The sequence below is a fragment of the Acomys minous genome (genome assembly GCF_964271855.1).
Source record: "Acomys minous genome assembly, chromosome: 13".
Taxonomy (NCBI): domain Eukaryota; kingdom Metazoa; phylum Chordata; class Mammalia; order Rodentia; family Muridae; genus Acomys; species Acomys minous.
Window position 1 is genome coordinate 53,956,020 of NC_140495.1, and position 25,985 is coordinate 53,982,004.

The window sequence follows — 25,985 nt, forward strand, 5'->3', positions numbered from 1 at the left end:
CCTGGAGCACAGTAGACGTATCTCCAATTTAAATGACTCCAAGCATATACAATGGTAGACTTACTTAAAAACTTGCATAAACAACAGCAAAAGTAAAACCAGAGAAAAAGCATGGGGAGGGGGAGGAATTTAAGGAGTCTCCAAATTATTAATAGAAGCTCAAGAAATGACAAAATTAATGATCCCTGGGAAAGAAATTTTATTTTTGAATAATTTTTCTAGTTTATCAAGTTCTTTCTATGTCTAAAACAAGCTTAGGGGCAATGCTAAATCAACACAAAAGACAATAAACTGTTTCTATTTCTACCTAAGAAATGAATCATTTTATTGATTATGTTTAAAAGGCAATTCCAAAGGATTTCATGTCCTTTCCTACAGAGGAGCCAGGTTCCCATGTAATCAGTGGATTATTAAACACTCTTGAAATAGTTAAAAAAAAATAAAGTTCAACCTTTAAAACGAACTTGAGCAATTTCCCCCTCACAGCCCCACTAGAGCACACAGAGTCGGCCGCAGCCCCTAGAAGGATGGGTTCTCTAGGTCCTGTGCACAGACTCCTGGGTATGATCTCTCTGCCGCCAGCACTCGGACCTCTATGCTGACCATGAGTTCAAGACTGCTCTCCTCTCAAGAATCTGTTCACTTCTATTTTCATTGTCATTTCAGTGTGGAGCCCCATCACCTAGTGAGGAACTCAACTAAGGCAGGACTCATATCTGTCAGCAAAACTCGAGTAAGACTCTAGCCTTAGCTCTGGATCCACTCCCTGGGTGCCTATGGCCCCAAAGTATGTGTTTTCCTGAAGAAGACTGTCCAGAGGACCTTTGACTATAGATCAAGGCTGTTCTGTGCAAATTCCCTACACATTTCATAAAAGTGCCACAAAAAAGTAAGATGTCTCACAGTGGCAAACATGTCAGTCGGTAGGGAGCTGTGCTTGTGAGCATGCAGGATTGACTTTCATGGTGGCTGCCTCAGCTGGATTCTGCAGTACAAACTGAGGCAGGACATTCTGAGCATCTGTGAATGTCAAAGAGGCTCAGTGACATGCCGCAGATTTTCACTAAGGTGGCAAATAGGAAAAATGCAAACTCCGTATTATACAATGTCAGCTATACAAATTATATGCATACATTTTAATTATGACTTATGAAATTAATCTTAAAATGACAGTTATGATTTTTAATATATTTTATTTTATTTCATTTCATCATTTTTATTTTATTATATGTTATTTTATACTTTATGTTTTCTAATATACCTTTATTGATTTTATAGCGAGAAAATATTTCTAAGGAGATAAGAAATACATAAAAGACATTTAGAACTGAAAAAAGCTCGATTGTAATGGCAATTTGGATAAGGTATTCTAACAAATTTGGTGATACTGATATGCCAAAACTGCATATCTGCCAAATAAAAATAAGAAAAAGATTTTGGCGTGTTGGGGATGTGGCTCACCACTGGTGTTCTGCCTCAGGGAATGAGAACGCTCTTCGAAATGAATCAGAATTTTATCCTAGAAGTGTCAGCTCGATATTTCACAGTAGACAGTAGATGAGAATTAAGAAGATATAATAAAGAGGAATCAAAGAAAAATAAAAGGCACAAAGGATGATCCCGTGGCACAAAGGAGTAAAGTAGGCAAAGGAGAGCAGAGAGAAGGGATGGACAGACAGCTCTGCCAACAACCAGGACCGCTAACAACAACCACCAAGATCTCTAACAACAACAATCAGGATTGTTAACAACAACAACTAGGATTCTTAACAACAACTACAACCAGGATCACTTAACAACAACCAGGATTCTTAACAACAACCAGGATTCTTAACAACAACCAGGATGGTTAACAACAACCAGTTAGCTGGGACCTGGGGCTGCTGCCCTTGACATCTCAAGTCGTCACACTTCCACTGTGGTGCCTGCTGCTGGGACACACTCATCTCTGGGCAGTCAGAGCCACAACTCAAAGGTGTTGCAGGTCCAGGCATGCCTTGTCAGTCAAAGGATCTGCAACAGGTGCCATCCTAGGGGGTCTGCGAGGCACTGACATTTGGTACCTCACATGCTTCCAGAATTTGGAGCTTAGAGACTCCTTGTTGGCCACGTGGTCTTCCTTCCACTTGATGGTCCCTTGCATTTTCACAAGGTGCTGGAGAGAATCCTGAAGGTCCTCAACCTGCAGCCGGCTTGCCTCACCCAGAGGCTGCATCTCAATAAGAATCACCTTGGAGTCGTTCTGGATGAGGGCGCTGTGCAGGGCAACCTCCTGTTCGTAGGCAAACTCCTTGCTGTGCAGCATGTGAGGGGCCAGGATAAACATGTGCCGCCTGCTCTTCTGGATGCTGCTTTCCACCACGGTGGCCGCGTCTACAACCAAGAGATGGATGGAGACTTCCTATCATTCCTCTTGTAAGTTTAATGTTTGAATCAGGAGTGTTCTGGACATTAAAAAAAAAAACCTCTATCTGTTGCAATCTGTTGGGAGATTCTGAGCTGATAGAGTCATATTCAGAAAGTAGAAGTGAAGTTAGTTATTTTGCTACAAAAATATCCCTCCAAGGGCCCTCTGTTTACACAGCTAGATCAATGCTGATGACTGATTAGAACTACCAAGGGAAGTGATGGTCTCTTAGTCTATCATTTCGTGGGGGACTTAGAATTTAAGATGATTGGAATTTAATTGTTAGGCTGAAATCTTCTTAGGCTGGCTACTGATGAGTTTTTAAAACTGTTAACATTTAATTCATACACCAAAGAGTGCAGACTCAGCAAATATTGATGTTCTCAACTGATCGATGTTACTAGACAAGGCCTGGGTCACTTTACCCGCCACCCTCCCCACCTCAGTGATCTCTGTTTGGAGAGTTGATTTGATCCATGATTCTAGAAACATCCTGAAAAAAGTCAGATCTCCTATCAAAGTCAGCATTTGTATTTGTGCACAGACCAAGATGATACATTAGCACTCGGTGGCGGGGTGGGGGGAGACTTAGAAGAAACTCTGTGTCCCACCTAGTGCTCACTGAAGAAGGGAAACGTGCATGAATGTAATGAAGCCATGAGCAACTCCAGATCTTAGACTGCAGTGGTGAATTCTAGTCACCCAGAGTGAGAAAATGATGTGAAACAGTGCCAGATGGAGTCTTATGCTGCTTGAGACTTTTCATGCTGGATGGAAGGAGATGTGGAGTGGACTTTAGGGCAGAGTGGGAGACAGCTAGCCAGAACACATGCACAGGGCAGTGGGCAAACACGAGCTTCCTCAAAGGGAAAAGCCGTGCTCTGTTGGCAGCTGTGCTTTAACTGGGTAGAGGAAGGGTCAGAGTTCATGTATTGAGGCAGGGGATATGGGAACCATCCAGAAGAGAGCACTGCAGCCTGACAAAGATGATAAGAGCCTGATTTCAGGAAGCATCCAAGTGTCTGACTTTGGCTGTTAGGAAGTGTTCATATAGATTAGCTCGGTGAAGTGGGAAGGAAAGATGGAGATCTGGCAGACAAGGGGGGTCCTATAGATCCTTGAACAGCTGTGAGACACAGAAAGCACACAATGACCAGTACCCACTGTTTTCTACCCCTACAGCAGTCAGAGGGAGAGTTGTGGAAGCGGGGGAGCTGGGACGATTAAGACTGTACCCTCCAAACTTGTGCATCTTTAAGCCATTTATAACAGTGACAGCACTGATCAAATATTGGAGAAGAACCTCAATTTCCCTGTGCAGTTAGCCTCTGGCTCTCATGCACATGTGTGACACACACAAAAGAAAAGTAATTTGAAATATTTCTTTTTTTTACATGATCATGGTGGCTCATACTAAGTCATAATTACCATGTGTTTCAAGCCAGCCTACACTACATGATGAGTACCAGAACAGCCAGGGGAACTAGGAGAGACACTGTCTCAAAATAATCAGTCACTCAATACTAAGTCTCTGGTCTTGAGTTTGAGATGACGATCAATGAAAGTCCTTCACCAATCAGCAAACAGGATAAATTCTTTGCATTCATTAACTTTGTTAATGCATATGTATTCGTTACAAAGTAAACATTCAAACTTAAAATCCCTATTACTACTCATGTTATACAAATGATAATTATCACTACTTATTACTATGAAATTACTATAATCTCAAAACAGGATGATAAGTTTAAAAATTCAGCATAGGAAATGTGAGAGTGTGGTCCACCTGATAAATTATAATGCTAAGGTGGGGTGAGAATTTTTATCTCTTTAGAGATCCAGTTATGTTATGTGAGTATGTTTTTGTTTATCCTAGGTGTTGGATGGGACTCCTTCAATTGGTACACAGCCACGAACTATGATTGTCTCGTGCTCTAGGAGGGGCATGATTTTTGCCAACATATAATTGTCCATATATTTTTGTATTTTAAAAAATTTAAATCTATGCACAATGTGTTAAACATCATGTTGGCATGTTCTATGGTTCTCCTTTCCACATCTTTCCCACCCCCATTGTCCTTGCACCCCTAATTACCTGCCCCAGACTCTTTCCCTCTGTTCATGCTCTATGTGTCCTTTTACCCACCCCATTCCTCCTCGTTACCTCACATCACCCTCTCTTGTTTTTCCTCCCTGACCTGTGGTGGCAGCGTTACCTTGTCCAGGCAGCAGGTCTCTCCCATAAATGCACAACTTGTAGCCACATTTATTCTCAAGAACGTTGGGCAGAGTATGATGAACGAAGAACTCTACAGAGCTGGCTCCTGCTGAGCTGCCCCAGAAGCCCCGTGGATAAATGACATAAGCATCATAGAGCTTGCCATCTAGAATGAGATCAAGAAGCGCCACTTCATTTGCTAGTTCTAAAAACTCTCATCTGTCTGCTGAGAGACAGTTTCCTGCCATGGTTTACCACTGTAAGTAAACATCTTTCATCCCCCAAACACTCTAAAGTCAAGAGATGTCAACAACCCAAAGCCACAAAAGGTGACCAGGAAATAAGAGACCTGAACCAAAGGTTTGTTTGTTTGCTTGCTGACATATCAGCTTGAATAATAGAGAACAGAGAGTCTGTTCAGAATACTTCAAGGTTGTTTAAAAGCTTATAGTATTTATCATCATGGATGGGACTTCCTTCTGTGCCTTTTGCCTGTTATATTTTTCCCACACAGCATTCCTTCTCATTTATCCACACAGCACAGGTTCAAAGAACTTCAGCTGATACCCGAAGCCACGAATGGTACTAAGTCCTCTATTCTACATTGTCACACACACACACACACACACACACACACACACACACACACACACTGAAGACTAGTTTACAAACTTAGCACATTAAGAAATTAACAACCATAACTCGTAATGAAGATAGAACAGTAGGCCACAGGCATCACTTGATGGCCATTATTTCAAAGTAAAATAACTGTTACTCAAACACAAGCTCCATGGTGCTTTCAACAGTAAACTGTTAACTAATACAGTAGTTGAACAGTGGGTGGGTTACAGATACAGCGTGGATACACTGATGCTTCATGTTCCAGGCAGGACAATCACCTACCACAGAATCATGTTCAACTTAAAACTCATATTTGTTTCATTCAGCGATTCCTTATTTTATCTTTGCAAGCTTCTGTTGACCTTAGGTAGCTGAAATGCCAGGAAACAAAACCGAGGATGTCTGGGAACTTCCTCGGGAGGAGTGCATACGTTCACAGGCTACAGGCTAACAGTGACCAGGAAGTGGGATTCCCTAAGCAGCCGGAATTCCTCACAATTCAAAATACCACCTGCTAGTCAATTGCTTCAAACACAAAGACCTAGTGTGTTCGCTCCAGGTGAATATGTCCCCCCTTCACCAGAGTGCTTCCTTCCATGTGTAAATGTTGTGCAAGTGTGCACTCACAGATCAAGGATTCAGGGGAAACGAGCCCCTCCTCCACCTGCTCAGAACTGGAAACCAGGAATGGTTTCTAGGTTTTTTTGTAGAATTTAATCAACACATATTTGCTGAAATGTTGAAAGCTGTATGGCCCTCAGCCCAGTCTACTAGTAGGGACTCCTAGGACCAGCAATCATACCAAGGAGAATATTTGAGATGAATGTCTGAGGGTCACAAGCATAAGAAGTGACAAAGCAGCATGGAAAATGATCTATGCAGACTCAAACACCTCACTGATGAGGTAACAAAGAACATGGACATTGGGTTTGGCAATATGACATCAACAGACAAATAACCAGCAGTCACTGGGACTTTTTCTTGTGAAAAGAACCTTGAAGTGGATACTCACCATTCTGAGTTTTGTAAGGTGTCACTATGTCTCTCCAGCAGAGAGCAACCTCAATCCAGAACACTTTTAAAACTATCACCAAGACACTGAGAAGCATTAGCAACATACTGCATCCCACAACTAAGTGGTAGGTGCTTCGACGATCAACTATGAAGAGATGGGGGCGCGAGAGAAATTGTCATTAGTATTAGTGAAATAAGACAGGATGGACGGTTGCCTGAGTGGGGACAGCACCTGAACCCACAAGATATTCTCCCAATAAACCAACACCGATTTTTCATAAATACTTTCAAAGTCAAAATTTTACTAGCCCATACTCTATGGAAATCTTGAGGCTTGGTAGCACAGGGTGTTCTTAAAGGTAAAAGAGACACATGTAAACCCAACAAAGACAGGCGGTAAAATCTGGCAGAGGCATTTTGAACAGAGGTTGCTCCATTCTAGGATAAAGAAGGAAGGCTTCCTATAGAATGGATCAGTAAAGGATGAAGAGTACTCAGAAACATCCAGAAAAGGCAATGCTCTCCTGTGTGGAGAGGATGCTGAGGCCATGTACAGAGGCAGAAGTGTGCTATGAGAACTATATGAACTCAGTGTGGGGAAGTAGTGGAAGATATGGCCAGGGCTGTGCATAATCAGACCCTTGCAAGGGAATTGGTCCTCACTTGAAAGGGCATTAAAAATGAAGTGCAGCAGGATTTATCTGATAGTGATGGAAAGCTTGTTTTTATGGGAAGGGATGACATGTTCAAGGGCAACTATTTGGGTGGAAGATGAGGCTTGGAACTCATGAGGTAAATAGAATGGGATTAGCAAGATCAGTGTTTGCTGGTGACCCAAGGAGCGTAAGTCAGTAGGTCAGGGAGCTTGTGGCATCTAAGGAGGACATAGAAGAAAACCAGGTCACACTCCACTGAGTATGTGTGATGGAGAAGTCAAATTGCTGGTTCTGTATGCTGGTGCTTTCTGCCATTGAGCTCTTCCGTCAGCATCTCTGGGCTTAGTCCCACATTCCTTGTTTCACAAAACACACAAGGAACATGGCTTCCAACTTCAAGAATTTGTAAGACAAAAGTTGAACACAGGAACTGTCACCATTCATGATACTCTCGGCAGTTGTTAACTTTATGATCTTTATAAACTCATGAGCGGCACTGCTTACACATGAATATGAACAGACTCTCATGTCTAACCTCTAAGTGCTTCTTTTTTAATTTGTTTGTAAGTCCTCATGTGAGTCACCCTATAGGACTTCCAGGTCCTGACATGAAAATCTCTGCTAGTAACAAATCCCTCTCCCACCCTTGATAATTCATCACATCTGTGAATCCAGGAAAAGGAACTCGAGACACAAAGTCTGTGACCCTCATTCAGAAGAATTATCTAAAAGTCCAGCTGGATGTGGGCAAGGATGGAATGGAAAGAGCACTTCTTACTGGAACTCTTGTGGGTGAAGCACCTGTGTGGGAGGCTGAAGATTTCACAAGGGGCAAAACTTGATTCAAGATGTTGAAGAAAGTTGATGTTCAACATCCACCTAAGTGCTTACGATTTTGTAAAGTACAAGTGATAAACTTGTACTAGACATAAATGACCCCAATTCCATTGTTTATAAACAGGAAAATCTCATCTGTGTTGAGTCCTGGCTCTCAAATTACAGTTTATGGGAAGCCCCTGGGATCACTCTGCCCTTGATTCCTTGGTAAGTGAAATTATGGACAGTGTGGGTGTGGTGGTGAGAAAATAACTGAGAAACTCCAAGGGAGAGCAATTAGATCTGGACTGAGCATGAAAACATTGAATATGTAGATGACCATAGTAGGCACTAAACTTGCCCCTAACAAGTGTCTAGAAATATGCAGAGAGAGGCTTTTTAATTTTATTGTTTAAATTTAAGAAATATCAGAATTGGAGAAAAAAAAAGAATTCATTATAATTCAATAGCAATACACACAAGTTTTATTTGGTATGCCGAGTTGTGGAAACAGTATGAACACATTGATTTGAATAATAACAATTGATTTAAAAATAAACTAGAAAGTATAAACACACATAAACAAAACAAATATAAAATTCCAGATAACACAAATCTATCAAATACAAATGTAACTAGAGACAATTCAGAAGTCTAGACAAAAGACAGTGTTGGCAGAAGAGGGTCTGAAAGACACACGGCTGTGCTAGCTAACAGTGTGGGTGTGGCTTCCCTTTTCCTGTAGGATCCACAGTGACCTCCACCATGTTGTAACACTGTGCTGTGGTCACAGTGATCCCGAGGAAGGCTGTTATCAGGGACAGATGCCCAAGATCTCACTGAACAGGACAGCACTAAAGGTCATCTATGAGTCACAGCTCTGGTCACCCATGAATCACAACTCTGTTTTGTAAAAAATTCACAAGTGAGAGGCTAAAAGCTAAAGTAAAACAGGTTTTTAATCCCAGCACCTGGGGAGGCAATGGCAGATGGAACTCTGAGAGTTCAAGGCCAGGTGGGTCTCCATAGTGAAAACAAGCAAAAACAAGAGAAATCCCAAGGACGCCATCAGACAGAGACAGTATGACTGTCAAATCAATACCTCCATCCTATCCTTTTCATTAATATATTCACTCAAATGAATGTCTCGCATATTGCTATGAGCCTAGAGTCAGTATCTCTTTCCTTTCCCTACCCTCTTGATATTTGAAAAGAAAACTAATTTTTTTTTACATTAGTTGTATTGCCTCCAAGGGAGTGGTCAGTACCATAAGAGAGTGATAAGGGTCAAAATATTTTCTCCCCATTCTTCTAAAATGGGATCAAGTCGGTCTTTTCTCTATCACGATGTCTGTGCCTGTGAACTCAGACACCCAGCGAGGATATTAATAACTTCTCAGAATGAAAAGCTTGTAAGTTGTTTTCTGTGACAAGGTCACACAAAGTGACACAATATGTTTGTTACTGCTTTGAACCCAGTATAAACACCATTGTCCCTTGAACCTGTGTGAAAGATGGCTGTGGAAGGCACTACCAGATGGAGAGGAGCCCAGAGAGGAGGGAAGGAGAGAGAGGGGAGGGAGACCATGTGAAGGAAGGAGAGAGAGAAGCAAGGAGAGAGAGAGGGAAGGAGAGCATGTGAGGGAAGCTGAAGTGAAGGGGGAGGAGTGTAGGGAAACCAAGCAGGAGGGGAGCACAGGGAGGAGGAGCAGAGTGGCAAGGAGCCTCCTGGAAGATGGGACCATTTGGGAGGGACCGGATTTGAGGAGCATCCTCAAAAAGAGAAGCACATTTCATGAGACCAGCCAGCTAGCCCCATGCTCACGATGGATGCCCTGTGACCAAGCTGCAATACACAGTCATCTGAGAAAATGGCTGCAGCTTACAGATGATTCAGCCAGTTTAGTCGAGCAAAGTGTGAGGGACACTCCTTACTTGGCTGTTTCTTTCTCAGTCTTATGGGGTGCCTTGTGCTGCCATGAAAGTTCATGGCCATACAGTCATATTGCTGGGACAAGTCCTTGTCTGTCACTCCAGTTATCCTTAACACGGAGGTTAAACAGCCCATGTCGTTGCTGGAAGTGAAAAAGCGGCATGTTACTGGATAATGTTCTCCTGGCAAGTGCGAGGTTTGAAGAGGCTGAAAGGGATGTTTCAACTTCAGTATAGAAATATCTAGGCACGGTGATATATGTTCATATTATCTCTCAAAGATGGTATATAATAACACTATCATTCAAGAAGAAGGAGAATCTCTGTGAATTTGAGGGCCTGGCCTGCATAGTGAGGTCCAGGCCAGCCAAGGCTACATAGTAAGGTGATGGATAGATAGATAGATAGATAGATAGATAGATAGACAGACAGATAGATAGATAGATAGATAGATGACATACTTATGATTTTGCCCTTCCTCTTCTTGAATTCTTGGTTCATTAAAATTTCCTATGTTGCTTTTGTTAATCTGCCACAAGACAGCAGTCAAGATCTGAGAGCCTTTGCCAAAGCAGGCTACACAGGTAATGTTCACTGTTTTTCCTAGAGGAGAAGTGAAGAGATTTACTAGGAAAATTAAATTCTGCAGGTGGCATCCAGTTTCACTCAATACAGTAAAATCTTCTGCAGTTCTGCCCATGGCCTATCCTCATCTGCTTCCTGTGTTTTCTGTGGACTCCACCCCTACTTCCCCAGTGTCTTCCTTTTCCTCACAGCCCCACCAGCCTCTCGTCTCAAGAACACTGAGCTGTCCCTAGGCTCACATAGTCACGTAGGAGTGCTGCTAGGTGAAATGCAAGTTTCCTGGTCCATTTCACATCTGTCTCTTGCCCCAGAATACCCCTTGTCCCTCAGTGAGCTACCTCTGGAGATAAAACAGCTTTACCCAAACTAACTATTCTCCTGGATGTAAACATTCACAAAGCGTGCTCTCCAACGCCCCATTTCCTCCAGCTCAAGATGTTCTTTCAAAAGTGAAAACATCAGAGCTGGTTGTGGCCACAGTTATACATTCAAGCCCCCTTCCTGAGTCTCAGGCTCCCATCAGGAACTTGCCCTAAAGTGAGGCACATAAGAGGCATGAAAACCTGAGTCTCTGGAACGCACAGCTATGGAGAAAAGATCAGAGGCTTCCACACTGCAGGTGGAAAGGGCAGTTGATGCTATAGTTAGATGCTACTCTTTGGCAAGGAGGAGGGTGGCAGGAAGGATTACACACGGAGTTATATGTGATCTTGCTCCCCAGAAATGAGGAACAACATTGTCTAAATAGGGAAGACTGCAAAGCACAGTGTTCATCAGAGTGATACACTGAGGCCAGGAGTGTGGTAGAGTTAGAGGTCTCAGAAGAGTGATGGGGAAGGCATGATCATCATCGTGTTTCGGGGAGTAAGTCCTTTCCACTGTATCTAACTGCTCATGGAAACCAACAAGGATAGTAACAGAGAGATTCATAATCTGTATTCTCATTCTTTGCCTATCACTCATCTGTGACCTTGGGTGTGCCTCTGAGCATCTCTGAGCCTATGTTTCTCAAAATTAAAATGAGGACTTTAGCTCACTGGGTAGAAGGGACAATAATAATAGATGCTTATATGAGAGCTCTATAAACTTCAGGGCTCAATACAAATGCAGTGTTGCATTTTGCTGTGATGGGGTGTTTCCATACTGTCACCTCACATGATTACCACATGCCCTCTACTAATTACATGACTCTTTCATAAAAATACAGACTCCAAATCCTAGGGAAACACCTCCCAGATTAGTAGGGAGTTAGTTAAGATTTCTTACCTATTTCGACATCAAATGTCTCATTTTTTGAAGGGGCTGTGATTACTGGAAAAATAGAAAAGCCTTTTTCTAAAAATTAGAGACAAAAAAAGAATATAAGTATTTAAGTATTGATTGGTCATCAATATAAAGCTAATTTTTTTTGTATTTTTATTTTATGTCACAGTATTGTGTCTTCTTTTTTGAAAATAACCTTTGGCAATGAATACACACAAAAGAAACAAATATTTTAAGCAACACTTGTTCTGATTACCATGAATCTTTTCTGTGCCTTCTGTTGTCTTGTATATCACTAGGACAAATACTGATCTAACACATCGGTCATTTGAAAACCATGATTTTGGAGAATGAGGATAAAAGTACCGAGAAGAGGAGGTCAATTTGCTCATGAACGTGATGCTCTCATGGGCCCACAGGTGTGCTCCTCTCTGCTCTCCACCCCTGTGTTTACATGTAGATGGGGATGCTTCTTCCTCCTCCTTCTCTCACCACTGAGGCTGGGACAGGGGTAAGCGGGGACTTCTCTCTGAGCACACATGAATCCTTCACCCATGTGCTCATTTATTTCAGGGCGTTGAGATTTATTGCAGCAGTTGACATTAAACAACAAGAGGCATAGACACAACTGTGGTCTAGTGATGCTTATTCTAACGATGCGGAAAAGGCTCTCAGCAAAACATTTTCTCCAACATTGTATCGTCCTTTTCCTGTTCAGTGCCAGTTGGATGGTGAGGCCCCATCTTCCCTTTGGAGGAAACTGTGTCGTGAAGACCTTAATTCTGTAAACTCCATCATATATGAGTAGGAAATTGACTCCTCTAATAGGTTCTGTAATATTGAAATCACTTTTGGAAAAATCAGTTTTCAAGATACTGATGATATCAAAAGCACTGTAAACAGAACTGAAGACTACTCAATAGTGTGTATAAAGGTCACTGGGCCCTGATACACTCAGACATCTTTGTGGCTTCTACATCTATGAACTCAATCAGCTACATATGCACATTACTTGCTTCTTTGCTATGTGTGGTGCAGACTTTCTCTTTGTCACTCTTCCCTAAGAAGCAGTATACCTGTTTATGTAGCAGTGCATTGGTTCTTACAAGCAATCGAGAGATGAGGTAGACTTTAAGGGTTAAAGTGAGTAACTTCTGAGAAAATATACAAAACTGGATCATCCAGGAATTAGGTAAATGAACATTCTGGACATCAGTAAAACAACAGCAACAAGCAAGAAATAAATAACAATAAGTAAAAAACAAAATAAATTCAGACTGAGTTTTCCATGAAAATTAAGTCTCTCCAAAAAGGATAGCTATGGCTTTGGCTTGATAATATGAAATCTCTCCCTAGAATTCACAAACCATATGCTGCCACGTCAGCACCTTCCTGTCACAGTACAGTATGTAGAAGTTAAGAGGAAGCACAAGGAAATTGGATATGGCTGGAGGACAGGAAATACTACAGGAAGTACCCAGGTCTTCCTGGTTGTTTTTGTTTGATCTTGCACACCTATTGAAGCCGAGAGCTCACCTTCAACTGTGAATGATCTGCTTGCAGACACATGGTAACCAGTTCCGTTCTCTGTGTGTGTGAATTTGCACGTGTAATCGCCTTCATCGTCGGGGCCCACATCGTCAATGAACAGGTATTCCCTGTGTGCCCTGAACCTCGGTGCCTGAAGAGCTTTGCAGTTCTGAAGTAACGACAAACACATTCCATCCCTCTTCCACTGACTTTGTCACTTGCAACTACATCAGTTGTGCGCATTTTATCTATTTCTCCCCAAATTGCGCACTTTTACCTTAAACCATTGCACAGGTGCTGTCCAATTGTAGAGGTCAATTGTTGGACAAGTTATCTTAGAATTCTTGTCTGATCCATGTACTGTTGAGTACATCAAATAATCAGGAATGCTGCAGCCTGGTGGCCTTTTATGTATGGTGACATTCACGTATCCAGTCTTATTCAAGTTTGGACTATAAAGAGAAGGCAAGGATTTAAAAGACACACTTATTACTATGGAGTAGCTTAACCCAACTCTACCCCTTGCACAATGTTGCGTTTGCAAAAAAGAGATGCATAGTGGTTCTTCTCTTACTGCAAGAAAATCATTAAAATCTCCAGCTGTAATGTCACCTTTCCCGTGACATGAAACAGAGGTCAGAAGTGGCTTCACAACGTCCACACACATCACACCAGCTGGAACATGGGGAGCCTAGCTAAAATGTATGTTCATGATCCTTGAGCCAGATGCAGTTAAGCTCCCTTTGTGGGTTGCATCATTTTATTCTCACAGTGACCTTTTGGGGATCATAATGATACTACTGTATGAGTTTTACAGACCAGGCAGCAAGAGACAGAGACGTCACTTGGTGGCACCACACACCTAACTAGTAGGAGGGGATGGATTTGGAAATTGTGGTTGCCAAACCTACATACCAAACTAGGTATAGTTTGGTGCCAGATGTTTTATGAGTAGCAGAGATGGTGTGAAATCTAAACATGTGGCAATTGCAATTCAGTCTAAGGGATCTGCAGACATAGACACCATGTCTGTCTCTACAGTCTACCTCTTTGTGATGCCAAATGTCTGGGCTTCCATTTGGTATGCTAATTTGTACTTACTACCAGACAACAGTGAGTGATTACTCACTTTATTCTATGGGTTACTAGAAAAGTTGGGCATTTTTCTAATCAGGCTGCAAATGATATATCTTTTTGTTATATATTCAACAGCCCATCACCCTTCAGGTCTTCTCATTTGTCCTTTCTTGTTCAAATCACTTTATTGATTTAAGCATTCTACTGAGAGTCAGAGCAGAGAAAAAGTAAAGATAGCTGGGCTACCAACTATTCATGAAAGAGGAGCAGCCACAGGCTTACAATAGTTTCCTGAACAATACCTTCTGATAATGCAAGTGTAAATCCCAGAGTCATCCACTCTGGCTGGGAGAAACTTCAGACGATCTCTTGAGACAAAGATCTGATTTCTTCTTTGAGTGGGAATACTTTCGTTTGTGTTTGAGTACCACTCCACAGGGTAAAGGGAGCCTCCTCTTTTGGGGCATCTCACAATTAAAGCCTCATTTTCTAGACCAAAGAATCGTTTACCTACAAATAAATATACAAGCATGATCCTGAAATGACTTTGCAAAAAGCCCACAGTTCTTTTATATAGCTAAATGGCTCTATTCAGGATTAGATTTTCAAAGGGATCATATATTGTAACGCTTTGAGAAAGAATAAGTTAATGATTAAAAGCCTTTACTACGTGTGCCACTTGGTGCAATAGATTAAGCAATCACTTTGAGCCAATGTCTCCCTTCACTCCTAGAGGAAAACACATCTATTTACCTGAACACATTGTCAGTTGATGAAGCCTGCAATGGCTCCCATATGCAGGTGCCTCTTGCATTTTGATTTATATAACTCAAAAAACTGATCTACTCACTTCCTTCTGAGAGATTTACCACAAAGAATGAATGAAGTGGAAATAATTTTTCTAGCAAAAGATTTAGCCCCCAACAACTGACAGCAAACAACTTAAATGAGGCAAAATATTCCCAGAATTGCTTAAGTTAAAAAACATACCACTTATCTGAGAATCAATACTTACTGCCCTCCGTTACTGTGAAATACACGGGAACGGTCAGAATTGCCAAAGCCCAAGGCCCCATTCTCGGCTTGTCAGTCACAGTCACGTGCTGGTAATTGATTGCTGAGGTCACTCTGATGGATCAATGGCACTGGATGGTAATTGTGTCTTCACAAGAGGCTGGAGAGTGTTGTCTGACTTAAGATCCAGAAGAGAGATCAATGTAGCTACGGAAAAAAAAACACATGAAAAATCATTAGTAAAATATTTATCTTGTCCTACTTTTTACTTTCTAAAGACCATAAAAGACAGCCAATTGACACATACTTATTAAGTTCACATATGCATAATAATAGATTTCAGGTGCGCAGAATTTCACTCAATTCTAATAAACTTGGAAACCTACAGCAGTCCTCACAATGACTAGATTTTTTTCACAATTACATCTTACCAGTTTCTTGAGAACTTTCTCAAAGAAACTAAATTAAGAGGAAAGAAAACAAATGTTTACATTTGAAAAAAGTAGACCCATAAAATCCAATAAGTGCTAGAAAACAGTGTTATTCAAAACCACAGGCATGTAGCAGACTGGAGGCAACACGCACATGCCTGTTGATGTACATTCCAGGACACGCAGACAGATAGCCACCACAGGAGGAACAAGGAGGGGAAATTTTGAGCTACAGCATCAGCCAAGAGGCCATCCAAGGCTCTTCACTGACTTTCAAAGACTGGTCACTTGCAGCTCATTCTCAGAAGCCACAGGGGTTTGCCGAAGGTCTGAGAATAACAAATAAACCCCTTTTTAAAAAGAATCAATTATTGTAGCTTTCCCCTTCAACCATCAGGGGAGGGATACAGAAATCGCACAGGTAGGAGTGAGTATGAAAACCTTAGCAGTCTCAAGAGAGCGCATCTCTTTGAACTGCAGCCCTTTTTGCTTCTTACCCCAAATGAAGGGCTGGAGAGAACAGGCTGGGCCAGGGAGCCTACACCCCAGCACCTGAAGCTCCTGTGCCTCTTTTCTGTAGACTCCCCATGTGGGCATGCTCCCTCTTTCATTTTAAATACACAGACAGATGTCTTGTGATCCTTCTACCCCACCCACCATGAAGTTTGAATTTTAGCCAAAATCCATGACTTGTTCAAAAATGCTGCTGTGTCACTTACGAAGAATTCTTAAACTTACCACATAAATATTTAAGCACAAAGACAATGTTATAATCCGTTGGGGGTGGACAGATGAAATCGCCCTCCCCCCTCCCATTTTTTTGCTGGGTCATTCCTGCTGAGATAAACAATGCTGTTTATCTCCCCTGTGTCTTAACATTCAGTTCCACATGACAGCACACATTAGGCTGCCCTTCAGCTACTCCCTGACATGACCTCTGGCTGACAGTGGTCAGTGGGGCAAACAGTTTCTGTAGTGTGGGCAATTTCACAAACTCCAGTGGTGGGGGAGGGTGCAGGACATCAGGTTTCGTAGGTGCTGAGAGATGGTCTATAATGGAGACAGCACAGCAGGCTCAGTCTGAAGCATAGTCTAGCACCTCAGATTTTCATTAGTGACTCTCAGCTGGGATGAAAATAACCAAGGGGACCTCCAAGGAGGTCATCCTCTTTTGGGGCTTCACATAAAACCAATGTTAATGGCTGATTTTTGATTTTTACTACACATCCTTGTCACGACTGTATTATGAGACTAGCACCAGTAGAAAAAGAATTCAAATTTCATCTTGACGCAGAATCTCCTTTTTGCCTTCTGCAGCAGTCTGTAACTCACCTATATCTGCTCTTCATTCCCAAAGACAACCAATGCCACAGTATTCTCACCACTGTACAAAGAAGGACCCGCAGGCACAGAGATAAAGTAGAGGGGTCCACACAACACAACAAGAAGAGATCAGAGCTGAGGCAGACTGGCTGTAAGGATTAGCCACCAACTCAAGTTGAGCCAGGTGCCAAAGTGAGGCTGGGGATGCTGCTAGCTAAGAAGGAAGCTTGGACCATTTCTCTACTGCTCCTTCATAGTGCCGGGCGCTGCTCCCAACATCTCTTCTTTGCCCAATGGCTCTTGGGCTCTGGTGACACACTCTACAGGGCAGAAATGCCAAGCCTTATGTTTGCTGGCATTGACCTTAAGTCTGTTCCTTTCTACTATTGATCTTTATTATCAGAATCTCAACATGAGTATGTGCAAAACTGAAGACTACTTCATCTGGTGCTCCCGTTAAAATCAGCCTGCTTAAATAATTTAACCAAGCTCACTCAGTTGGGGCTGGGGTTAAAATCAAGTTGTTGGAGGAAAAAAGGAGTGTGTGTGCATTCTTGGTTTTTCCTTGGGTCAAGTAAAAAAAGAGAAACTGTCATGGCCAAAACCTTTCTGATATTGTCGAGACTGAGTTGTTAAAGTTGATATTTCCCTTTCCCAGGTTCTTCAAGGAGCAATAAGCCATTTAGCTGCAGTTTTGATTTGTAGACATGGACTGCAGTAGTTTGAGAATACAGAGAATACAGCAACACAAGGGACATCACAGCAAGGAGGGCCTCCAATCAAAGCACCAAACAGGAGATATAAAGAAGCCAAGTCCATCAGAATCTGTCCAGCATCTGCCAATTTTTCTCAATAATGCTCTTTTATAATGTCTTCAAATTAACCATCTTTTCAAAATCAACTAATTAAAATAGAAAAGATTTTTGCACCATTTCCCCTGTTTGGGGATTATAGTTATGAACCTGTATGTGTGTCTATTTATCATCTGGTTCGTTGATTCTACTATGAAGTAAATTAAGAGAAACCCCTATGGTATTTGTGGGAGAGCAGTCAGTTCCTTTCATCTGAACTGCAGCACTGGCATGTTGTGTAACAGATCTTATGCAAAGCTTATTCATTTGACTTGGCCAACAGTGCAGCTATTTTTAAATTACAAACATTGTAATCCTCCTGAGTGGCCTGCCAGTACCCTGATTTCATCATAAGTCCACCATAGGAGTTGGAGACTTATTTATCACATTAAGAACCTTTATATATAAACAGATCCATACCTTTCAGGAGGTCTTACCAGAATAATTACAGAATGGATGACTTTGCCCTCCTGTAATTAAAGATAATATTTACTATCTTTTAGGGCTTATTGGTTGTTTGGTTTGGTTTGGTTGTTTTGTTTTCCTAATGAATTGTGTGCGGCGCTGTCAGTGCTGGCCTGTCATCACAGGCAATGCACATCCTCTCCTGTATCCTTTGACTCACCTTCTCCAGGCCACTCAAGCTCTGCTGATTCCTGCTATTCTTTCTGCTGCAGTTGCCTCTCTGCTCCAGCAATCAGAAGAACAAACTGAAAGAGTAGAGGCTTCCTACCTGCAGAACCTAACACCTGGTGTCCTCCAGCCTTGTCTCCTGCACCCCATGAGGGCTGGCCTCTCTACAGCTTCTCCTGTATCAGTGATAAGCACGCCCTCATTAACTTAGAACGAAATTCCTCATCATGATCCACCTTCCACCGCACATCTGACAGAGAGTTGGCCCAGTGAGTGAGTCACCGATTTTCACTTATGGAGCCTATCCTAGCGCCAATGTCCCCTACCTCCACTCCCACCTTCCTCATCCACAGCATCATCTTTGATTGTGTTTTATTGATGGTTTTGTGCTATCAGAGTTTCCTGGTGCCTCATTGGGCTTTTCTGAATGCGCTGACCCCAGAGAACCCCTAGGAATCTAAGTCAAGTCATGTCACTCTCTAGAACCCTTCCACTTTAGCAAGAGGAAAGGCCAATATCCTAGAATGGCCACGTGGACTTAGTGGTAGGATGCTACCTGTCACCTCTGTGGTCCTGTGTCTTTCTGTCACTTAGAGGTATTAGGCAACTCCACTGTCACTGTCGCTTCATCTCACAGGACACCTCATTGCAGCTACCCATGGACCAACTCTTCTCCTCCAACCTGGGTCTAAGACAGACCTTCACACCAAGCTCAGCCTGGTACCCTGGCGAGCTTTCGGATGCCGCGATGAAGCTGCTCTGACCAAAAGCAACTTGTGGGGAGGAAAGTGTTTGTCTGGCTCACAGGTTACAATCCATCACAGAAGGAGCTCAAGGCAAGAGCTGGCAAGTAGGAGCTGAAACAAAGACTAACAGGGAATGTTGCTCCCTGGCTTTAACTCCCTGGCTTTCTCAGCTTCATTCCTGACACAGCCCCAACCCACCTGTCTTCAGACAACACTACCCATAGTGCATTGGGCCCTCTTATATCAAATAACAATTAAAGTATCTCACTTTAGTCTAATGGAGGCAGCTTGAAGCTCTCTCTTCCCAGGTTTGTTTCAAGCAGATTAAAAAACAAAATAACAACAAAAAACTTACCTGCACACCTGGAGATTCCATCATCTCCTTCTCTCTCCTGCTCTTCCTCCCTTCATTTTCTTTGGTTATAGTTTTCTTATGCATGTATTTAGGTGTGTGTGTGTGTGTGTGTGTGTGTGTGTGTGTGTGTGTGAGATGAAGGCACAGAGGAACCCACATGGAAGTCACAGAACATCTCACACAAGAATTCTCCAACAGGTGGATTCTATGGATTAAACTCAAGTTGTCAGGTGAGGCAACAAGAGCCTTTACATGCTGAGCCACCTCACTTTCCCTGTCTCTTGTTGCTCCTGATTTTGAGGTAGATTCACATACTATGAAATGAAGCAGCTGAAAGGGCACAACTCGCTGACAGTGCCTTCGCAGTGCTGAGCGGACACCAACACTAAGTGCAAAGCCTTTCCTTTACCTCCAAACAAAACCTTGTACCTGTAACACACTCTCCCTGTTCCTCCCTCCTCCTCATCCCACACGAGCACTGACCCATCCTGTGTCTGCATGTATTTGCCTAGTCTGAATATTTCATATCAGTAGAGTGATGCAATATGTCCTTTTGTGTCTGGCTTTTTTTCACTTAACATGATGTTTTCAAGGATCTTCCTTGTTGAGCACAGGTTAGGAGTTTTTCCTTTTAATGGATAAATAACATCGAACTGTGTAATTGTACCATGATTTGATCACCTGTACATCAAGTTATGACATTTGCACTGCTTCTGCTTCATGAAGCCCATCAACTTCAAACTGGAATAGCCCCTTCCCTATCTCCTGATCCTCTTCACACTTTCTCTGGAGTATTTGCCACTTCCTAACATCCTAATTTTGAGCAGTATTTATTCATTTTCTAATCCCCCCACTGGAATATGAGCTCTAGAAGGCAAAGTTATTTAAACATGTGAAATACACCTTAAAGAGACAAGACAGCCAAGCAGGAAGCGTTTTGGGTCTGAATACTCAAGCCCTGGTGTGTAGATCACAATAGAGTGATGTACCTCTACCCAGTGACCTCTCCTCTACTGAGTATTGTCTCTTCTTTTCTCAATCATGTTAAGTCAGGCCCAAGTTGCCCTGGGAAGATTCAAGAGGAACTTGTGACCAAGGAAAAAGTCATCAGCAAGAAGCCAGAAAACAAGGCTGTGTGGTGAGAAGAGTTGGGTGGCAGTCACTCGAGAAACTTCCTGCAGTCTTAAGCTTTTGCACATGTGCAGTGACTAAGTCATAAATAAGAGCCACTCAGACCTCAGAGCAGTTAGTGGCTAGCTATCTGGGATATGAATTTGTCATATATTAATTGAGTCCAGGTGCATCTTCCTCTGCGTAAAAGGTCATTGTGGCTATGATATTTCCCAGATCAGAACTGATTTTGTGTATATATATTTGCTTTTTAGGGGAATTCTAAAATTCTCATGAAAAGTCTAAGTACTTAGAATATCCAAAACACTGTTTCCAAAAAAAGGAATGGTTGGAGCATTTACACAACCTGACATTAAGATTTCTCCATATGGAGCTGCAATAACTGTAGTAGTGTAGTGTCTGCAGATTTACACACAGTGGTCAGAGACTGGAAAGGAACACCCAGAAAATGACTCAAACAGAGAGGGAATTGGCATTTCATTAAAGTCTACAGACAAGTATATGGGGAAATCACAATTTTCCAACGTGTGATGATGGAAAAATCAGCTATCTATGTGGGAAGGTTTCAATTTTCATACACAATATAAAAATCAAGTGTATTTTAGAACACAAAATGTCTATAACTTAGAACAAGAAATGAATTTAAACCAGACACACACAAATGACTCTGCTAATCATGAAAGAAAACTTAGTAACATGGACTTTGCCAAAGTGAGATTGTCTCAAAAGATTGTCTTCAAAAGATATTGAAATTTGAATGTGCTGACCCATAATTCCTGACAAATGAAATATACATAGCTGAAGAATGATTTGTACCCGAATTCACAGAATTCTTTTGAAGGCCAATATAAAGAAAATGGAGTGGTCAATTCAAAAATGAGAAAAATATCTAAAGTGAAATTTAACATAAGAGAAACATCATCATTTGACAACAAACTGATGGAAAATATTCAGAAATATCAGTTGTCACAGACATTAATATAATCAAACCACTTTAGAATTCTATTTCACATCCAATTTTAAAAAGACTGGCAATTCCAAGTATCGGCACAGCTGTATGCAATCACGGATCTCAGAAATTGCACATGTACTGCTGATGAGAGTCTAAAGTGACACCGTGGCTGCAATACAATGAAATAATTTGCTGTAGGACTCAGGAATTCCCCTATGCCTTAGTCTAAGAGAAATTAAATGTATGCACATAAACTGCTCCGTGAATGTCCACAGTGACTTAGTTTATGTAATAAACAGCATACATGCTGCAGCTTTCACAGTATGTGTATGAACAACCATCCGTGTTCATTGAACCAATAAGAAAGAATAAATCAGCAATTGTTAACATTAATTAATGGAAGAAACATTAGACTGAATGAAAGAAGTCACCCATAAAAAATATACTGTGCAACCCACAAGTGTGGTGTTTCTAAACTACAAAATATCAGTTAGTGTGGTAGGTGAGAGGACAATTATCTACAAAGCAGGATATGAGAAATACACAGGGTGACGTCTGAAATGAGATGAGGTCATAGTCTACACATTTGTGGGAACTTATCAGGCATAAAGTGTATGTATGTTGATATATATGAAGTGTATATAAGAACAAGATAATATAGCTAAAAAGAACTTCTGCAGAGTTTCTCAGTACTTTAACTCCTTGAGAATTGAATCATGATGCCCACAAACAAACCATATTCACAATATCAAATCTGAAAAATGACTCAGATGGTCAGGAAGGCCTGAGGCAGAGATAGGACAGAAAAATAACCAGCCACCCCAACCCAGTGGGACTGAGCTGCCTCAGGTGCATGCGCTGAACAGACCAGGCAAGAACCTAGCAACCTACCTCAGGATATTTCTTGCGCAATTTGGTAGAATTAACCTCATGTAGCAAGGCTCCACAGCCCAGGAGGGCCTCTCATGCTACCAGGAGAGGCTGGGTAGGACTGAGGGCAGAAATCTAGCCAAACAACAACAATCAGAAGCCAGAAGTTGCTCTCTCCCTGGCGGCCAGAACCTAGGCCTCACTGCCTGAATGGATCAGGCAGAAACCTAAACAACTAGTAAAAGTCAACAGACTTTCAGGCACTCTAGGGTGATCCAAGCCTAGGACCCAAAGCCCCAAGGACCGAGGGCAGGGTATTCAAAGCCCAGGTAAAGACAGGATAACCAGCTCTACATGCACTATCTCAAACTGTTCCTGGGGCTGCAGAACACCAGTATTTACCTCTGTTAACCCAGTGGGGAGCCCAGGGTGATGAGCAAAATCTTCTGGAGCTGAAACCAGATCATCTGCCTGCACCAGGGAAGAGTTCCCTGATCCCCACAGGCAAGGGCCCTTGGCCTATATTCACTCACCAAGAATCTGCTCTCAACGACCAGTGAAGGACACCAGAAGCTACCTCCCAACATTAGAGACAGGAAGATGACTAAAGGCCAGCATAAAACACAAGCAACAAAACCAAACAATATGACATCTCCAAATCCCATTGATCCAAAAGAAAACAACCCTGAGAACTCAATCACAATTGAAATACATGAAAATGACCTCAAATCCTTAGTATTGAAGATGATAATGGAGGAAATGAATAAAATCCATAAACAAATGCAGGAAGATGCAGCCAAATAGGTTGAAGACATAAAAGAGGCCTATAGAGAGGCACTGGAAAATATTTCCAGAAAATGCAAACAATCAGATGAAGGAAATCAATAAAACAGTTCAAGATCTGGAGGCCTATAAAGAGGCACTGGAAGAAATTCAGGAATATACAAACAATCAGATGAAGGAAGTTAATAAAACAATCTGAGATCTGAAGATGAAAATGTAAACAATGATAAAGGCATAGACAGAAGAAAAACAGGAATGAGAAAACTCAGAGAAGAAACAAGAAATATAGAGGTTAGCTTCTCTAACAGAATCCAAGAGATGGAGGAATAAATCTCAGGACTAGAAGATATAACCATAGAATTTGAAGCAACCATCGAATAAAAAGCTAAATCTGAAAATTCCTGACATCCAAGAAATCAAGGACATCATGAAAAGAAGAAACCTGACAATAATAGGCACTGAGACAAGAGAAGATGCCCTACTCCAAGGCCCAGATGATATTTTCAACAAAATCATGGAAGAAGAATTCTCCAATTTAAAGAAAGAGATGCATATAAACATACAAGAGGCTTACAGTACACCAAATAGAATAGACCAGAAAAGAAAATCTTCCTGTCACTTAATAATCAAAACACAAAATATACAGAAAAAAGAAAAATATTAAAAGCAGTAAGAGAAAAGGGCCAAGTAATATATAATGGCAAACCTATCAGAATTACACCAGACTTCTCAGCAGAGACCATAAAAGACAGAAAGGCATGGACAGAGGTCCTGTAAAATCTAAGAGACCACAGATGCCAGGCCAGACTACTCTATCCAGCAAAACTATTAATAACCATTGATGAAGAAAATAAGATATTTCACAAAAAAACAAATCCAAACAGTACCTATCCACAAATCTGGCCTTACAGAAGTTATTATAAGGAATCTTCCAACCCACAGTGACAAGCTACAACCAAAATTACCTGAGAAATAAATAACTACACTATCTCAAAAACATAACCCCACAAGTACTCTACTGTAACCAACATCAAAATCAAGGGACTTAACAGTCACTGGTATTAATATCCATCAACATCAATGCTCTCAATTCTACAATAAAAAGGCACAGATTAACTGAATGGATGCATAAACAAGACCAAACATTCTTCTGTATTCAAGAAACACATCTCAGACACAGGGATAGACATTACCTCAGGGTAAAATGCTAGAAAAACGTATTCCAAGCAAGTGAAAGCAAGAAGAAAGCTGGTGAAGCCATTTTAATATCTAAAAAATCGATTTTCAGTAAAAATTAATCAAAAGAGATGAGGAAGGACACTTTATACTCATCAAAGGTAAAGTCAACCAAGATGACATCAGAATACTGAATATCTATGCTCCCAAAATGAGGGCACCCACATTTGTAAATTAATATTAACACAGCTTACACCACTCATTCATCCCCATGCATTAATAGTGTGATATTTCAATACCTCATTTTCACCAAAGGATAGGTCATAGAAACAGAAAATAACTGAGAAATAATGACACTAACCAATGTCACGAATCAAATGGATCTAACAGATATCTACAGAATGTTCACCCAAACACAAAGGAGTACTCCTACTTTTCAGCACCCCATGGAACCTTCTTGAAAATTGATCATATAGTAGGTCACAAACCAAGCCTCAACAGATATAAGAAGATTAAAATAATACCGTGTATCCTATCAGATCACCATGGTCTAAAGCTGGACTTCAACAACAACAGAAATATCAAAAAGCCTACTTACACAAGCAAACTAAACAACTCTCTATTTAATGACACCTGGGTCAGGAAAGAAATAAGAAATAAATAAAAGATTTCCTGAAATTCAATAAAAATGAGGGAACAACATACCCAAATTTGTGGGACACATTGAGAGCAGTGGTAAAAGAAAAATTCATAGCACTAAGTGCCTTCATAAAGAAACTGGAAACATCCCATATAAGCAACTTAACAATACATCTGAAAGCCATAGGAAAAGAAGAATCAGAAACACTGAAGAGGAGTAGAGGTCTGGAAATAATCAAACTCAGGGCTGAAATCAATAAATTAGAAACAAAGAGAACAATTTACAGAATCAACAAAACCAGGAGCTGGTTCTTTGAGAAAATCAACAAGATAGACAAACCATTAGCCAAACTAACTAAAAGGCAGAGACATACTTTCCAAATTAACAAAATCAGAAATGAAAAGGGAGACATAACAACAGACACTAAAGAAATACAAAGAATCACAAGATCCTGCTTCAAAGGTATAGATGCCACAAAATTTGAAAATCTAAGGGAAATGGACAAATGTCTTGATTGATTCCACTTGCCAAAATTGAATCAAGATCAGACAAACAAATTAAATAGTCCTATTTCTCCTACAGAAATAAAAGCAGTCATTAATAGTCTCCCAACCAAAAAAAAAAAGCCCAGGGCCACATGGTTTCAGCGCAGAATTCTACCAGACCTTCAAAGAAGAGCTAATACAGATACTCTTCAAGCTACTTCAAAAGATAGAAATGGTTTTAACATTATCAAACTCAGTCTATGAGGCCACAGTCACTTGATACCTAAATCTCACAAAGACCCAAAAAAGAAAAAAAATTTCAGACTAATTTTTCTTATGAAAATTGATGCAAAAATACTCAATAAAATAGTCACAAACCAATCCAAGAACACATCAAAGATATCATTTACCATGATCTGGTAGGCTTCATTCCAGGCATGCAGGGATTGTTTAATATACGGAAATTCATCAATGTA

The 25,985-nt window shown here is 41.2% G+C and overlaps 1 protein-coding gene across 4 annotated transcripts in view; it reads right to left on the reverse strand.

Annotated features, from left to right (window-relative positions):
• Positions 1-1,173: 1,173 nt before the first annotated feature.
• Positions 1,174-25,985, reverse strand: part of LOC311581044 (interleukin-1 receptor-like 1) — a 50,956-nt gene continuing 26,144 nt past the window's right edge. For 3 of the 4 annotated variants that reach the window (XM_084752934.1, XM_084752933.1, XM_084752936.1), the window contains exons 2-11: positions 15,135-15,340; positions 14,422-14,629; positions 13,320-13,494; positions 13,049-13,211; positions 11,516-11,584; positions 10,126-10,267; positions 9,668-9,807; positions 6,259-6,405; positions 4,624-4,791; positions 1,174-2,373 (exon numbers count right to left, since the gene is read on the reverse strand). In XM_084752934.1, coding sequence (XP_084609060.1) covers positions 1,970-2,373; positions 4,624-4,791; positions 6,259-6,405; positions 9,668-9,807; positions 10,126-10,267; positions 11,516-11,584; positions 13,049-13,211; positions 13,320-13,494; positions 14,422-14,629; positions 15,135-15,195 — 1,677 coding nt within the window. In that variant the 5' untranslated portion in view covers positions 15,196-15,340 and the 3' untranslated portion in view covers positions 1,174-1,969. Of the gene's footprint in view, positions 2,374-4,623; positions 4,792-6,258; positions 6,406-9,667; positions 9,808-10,125; positions 10,268-11,515; positions 11,585-13,048; positions 13,212-13,319; positions 13,495-14,421; positions 14,630-15,134; positions 15,341-16,061; positions 16,268-25,985 lie in introns of those variants that run through there. The other variant, XM_084752935.1, reaches the window with a different exon arrangement.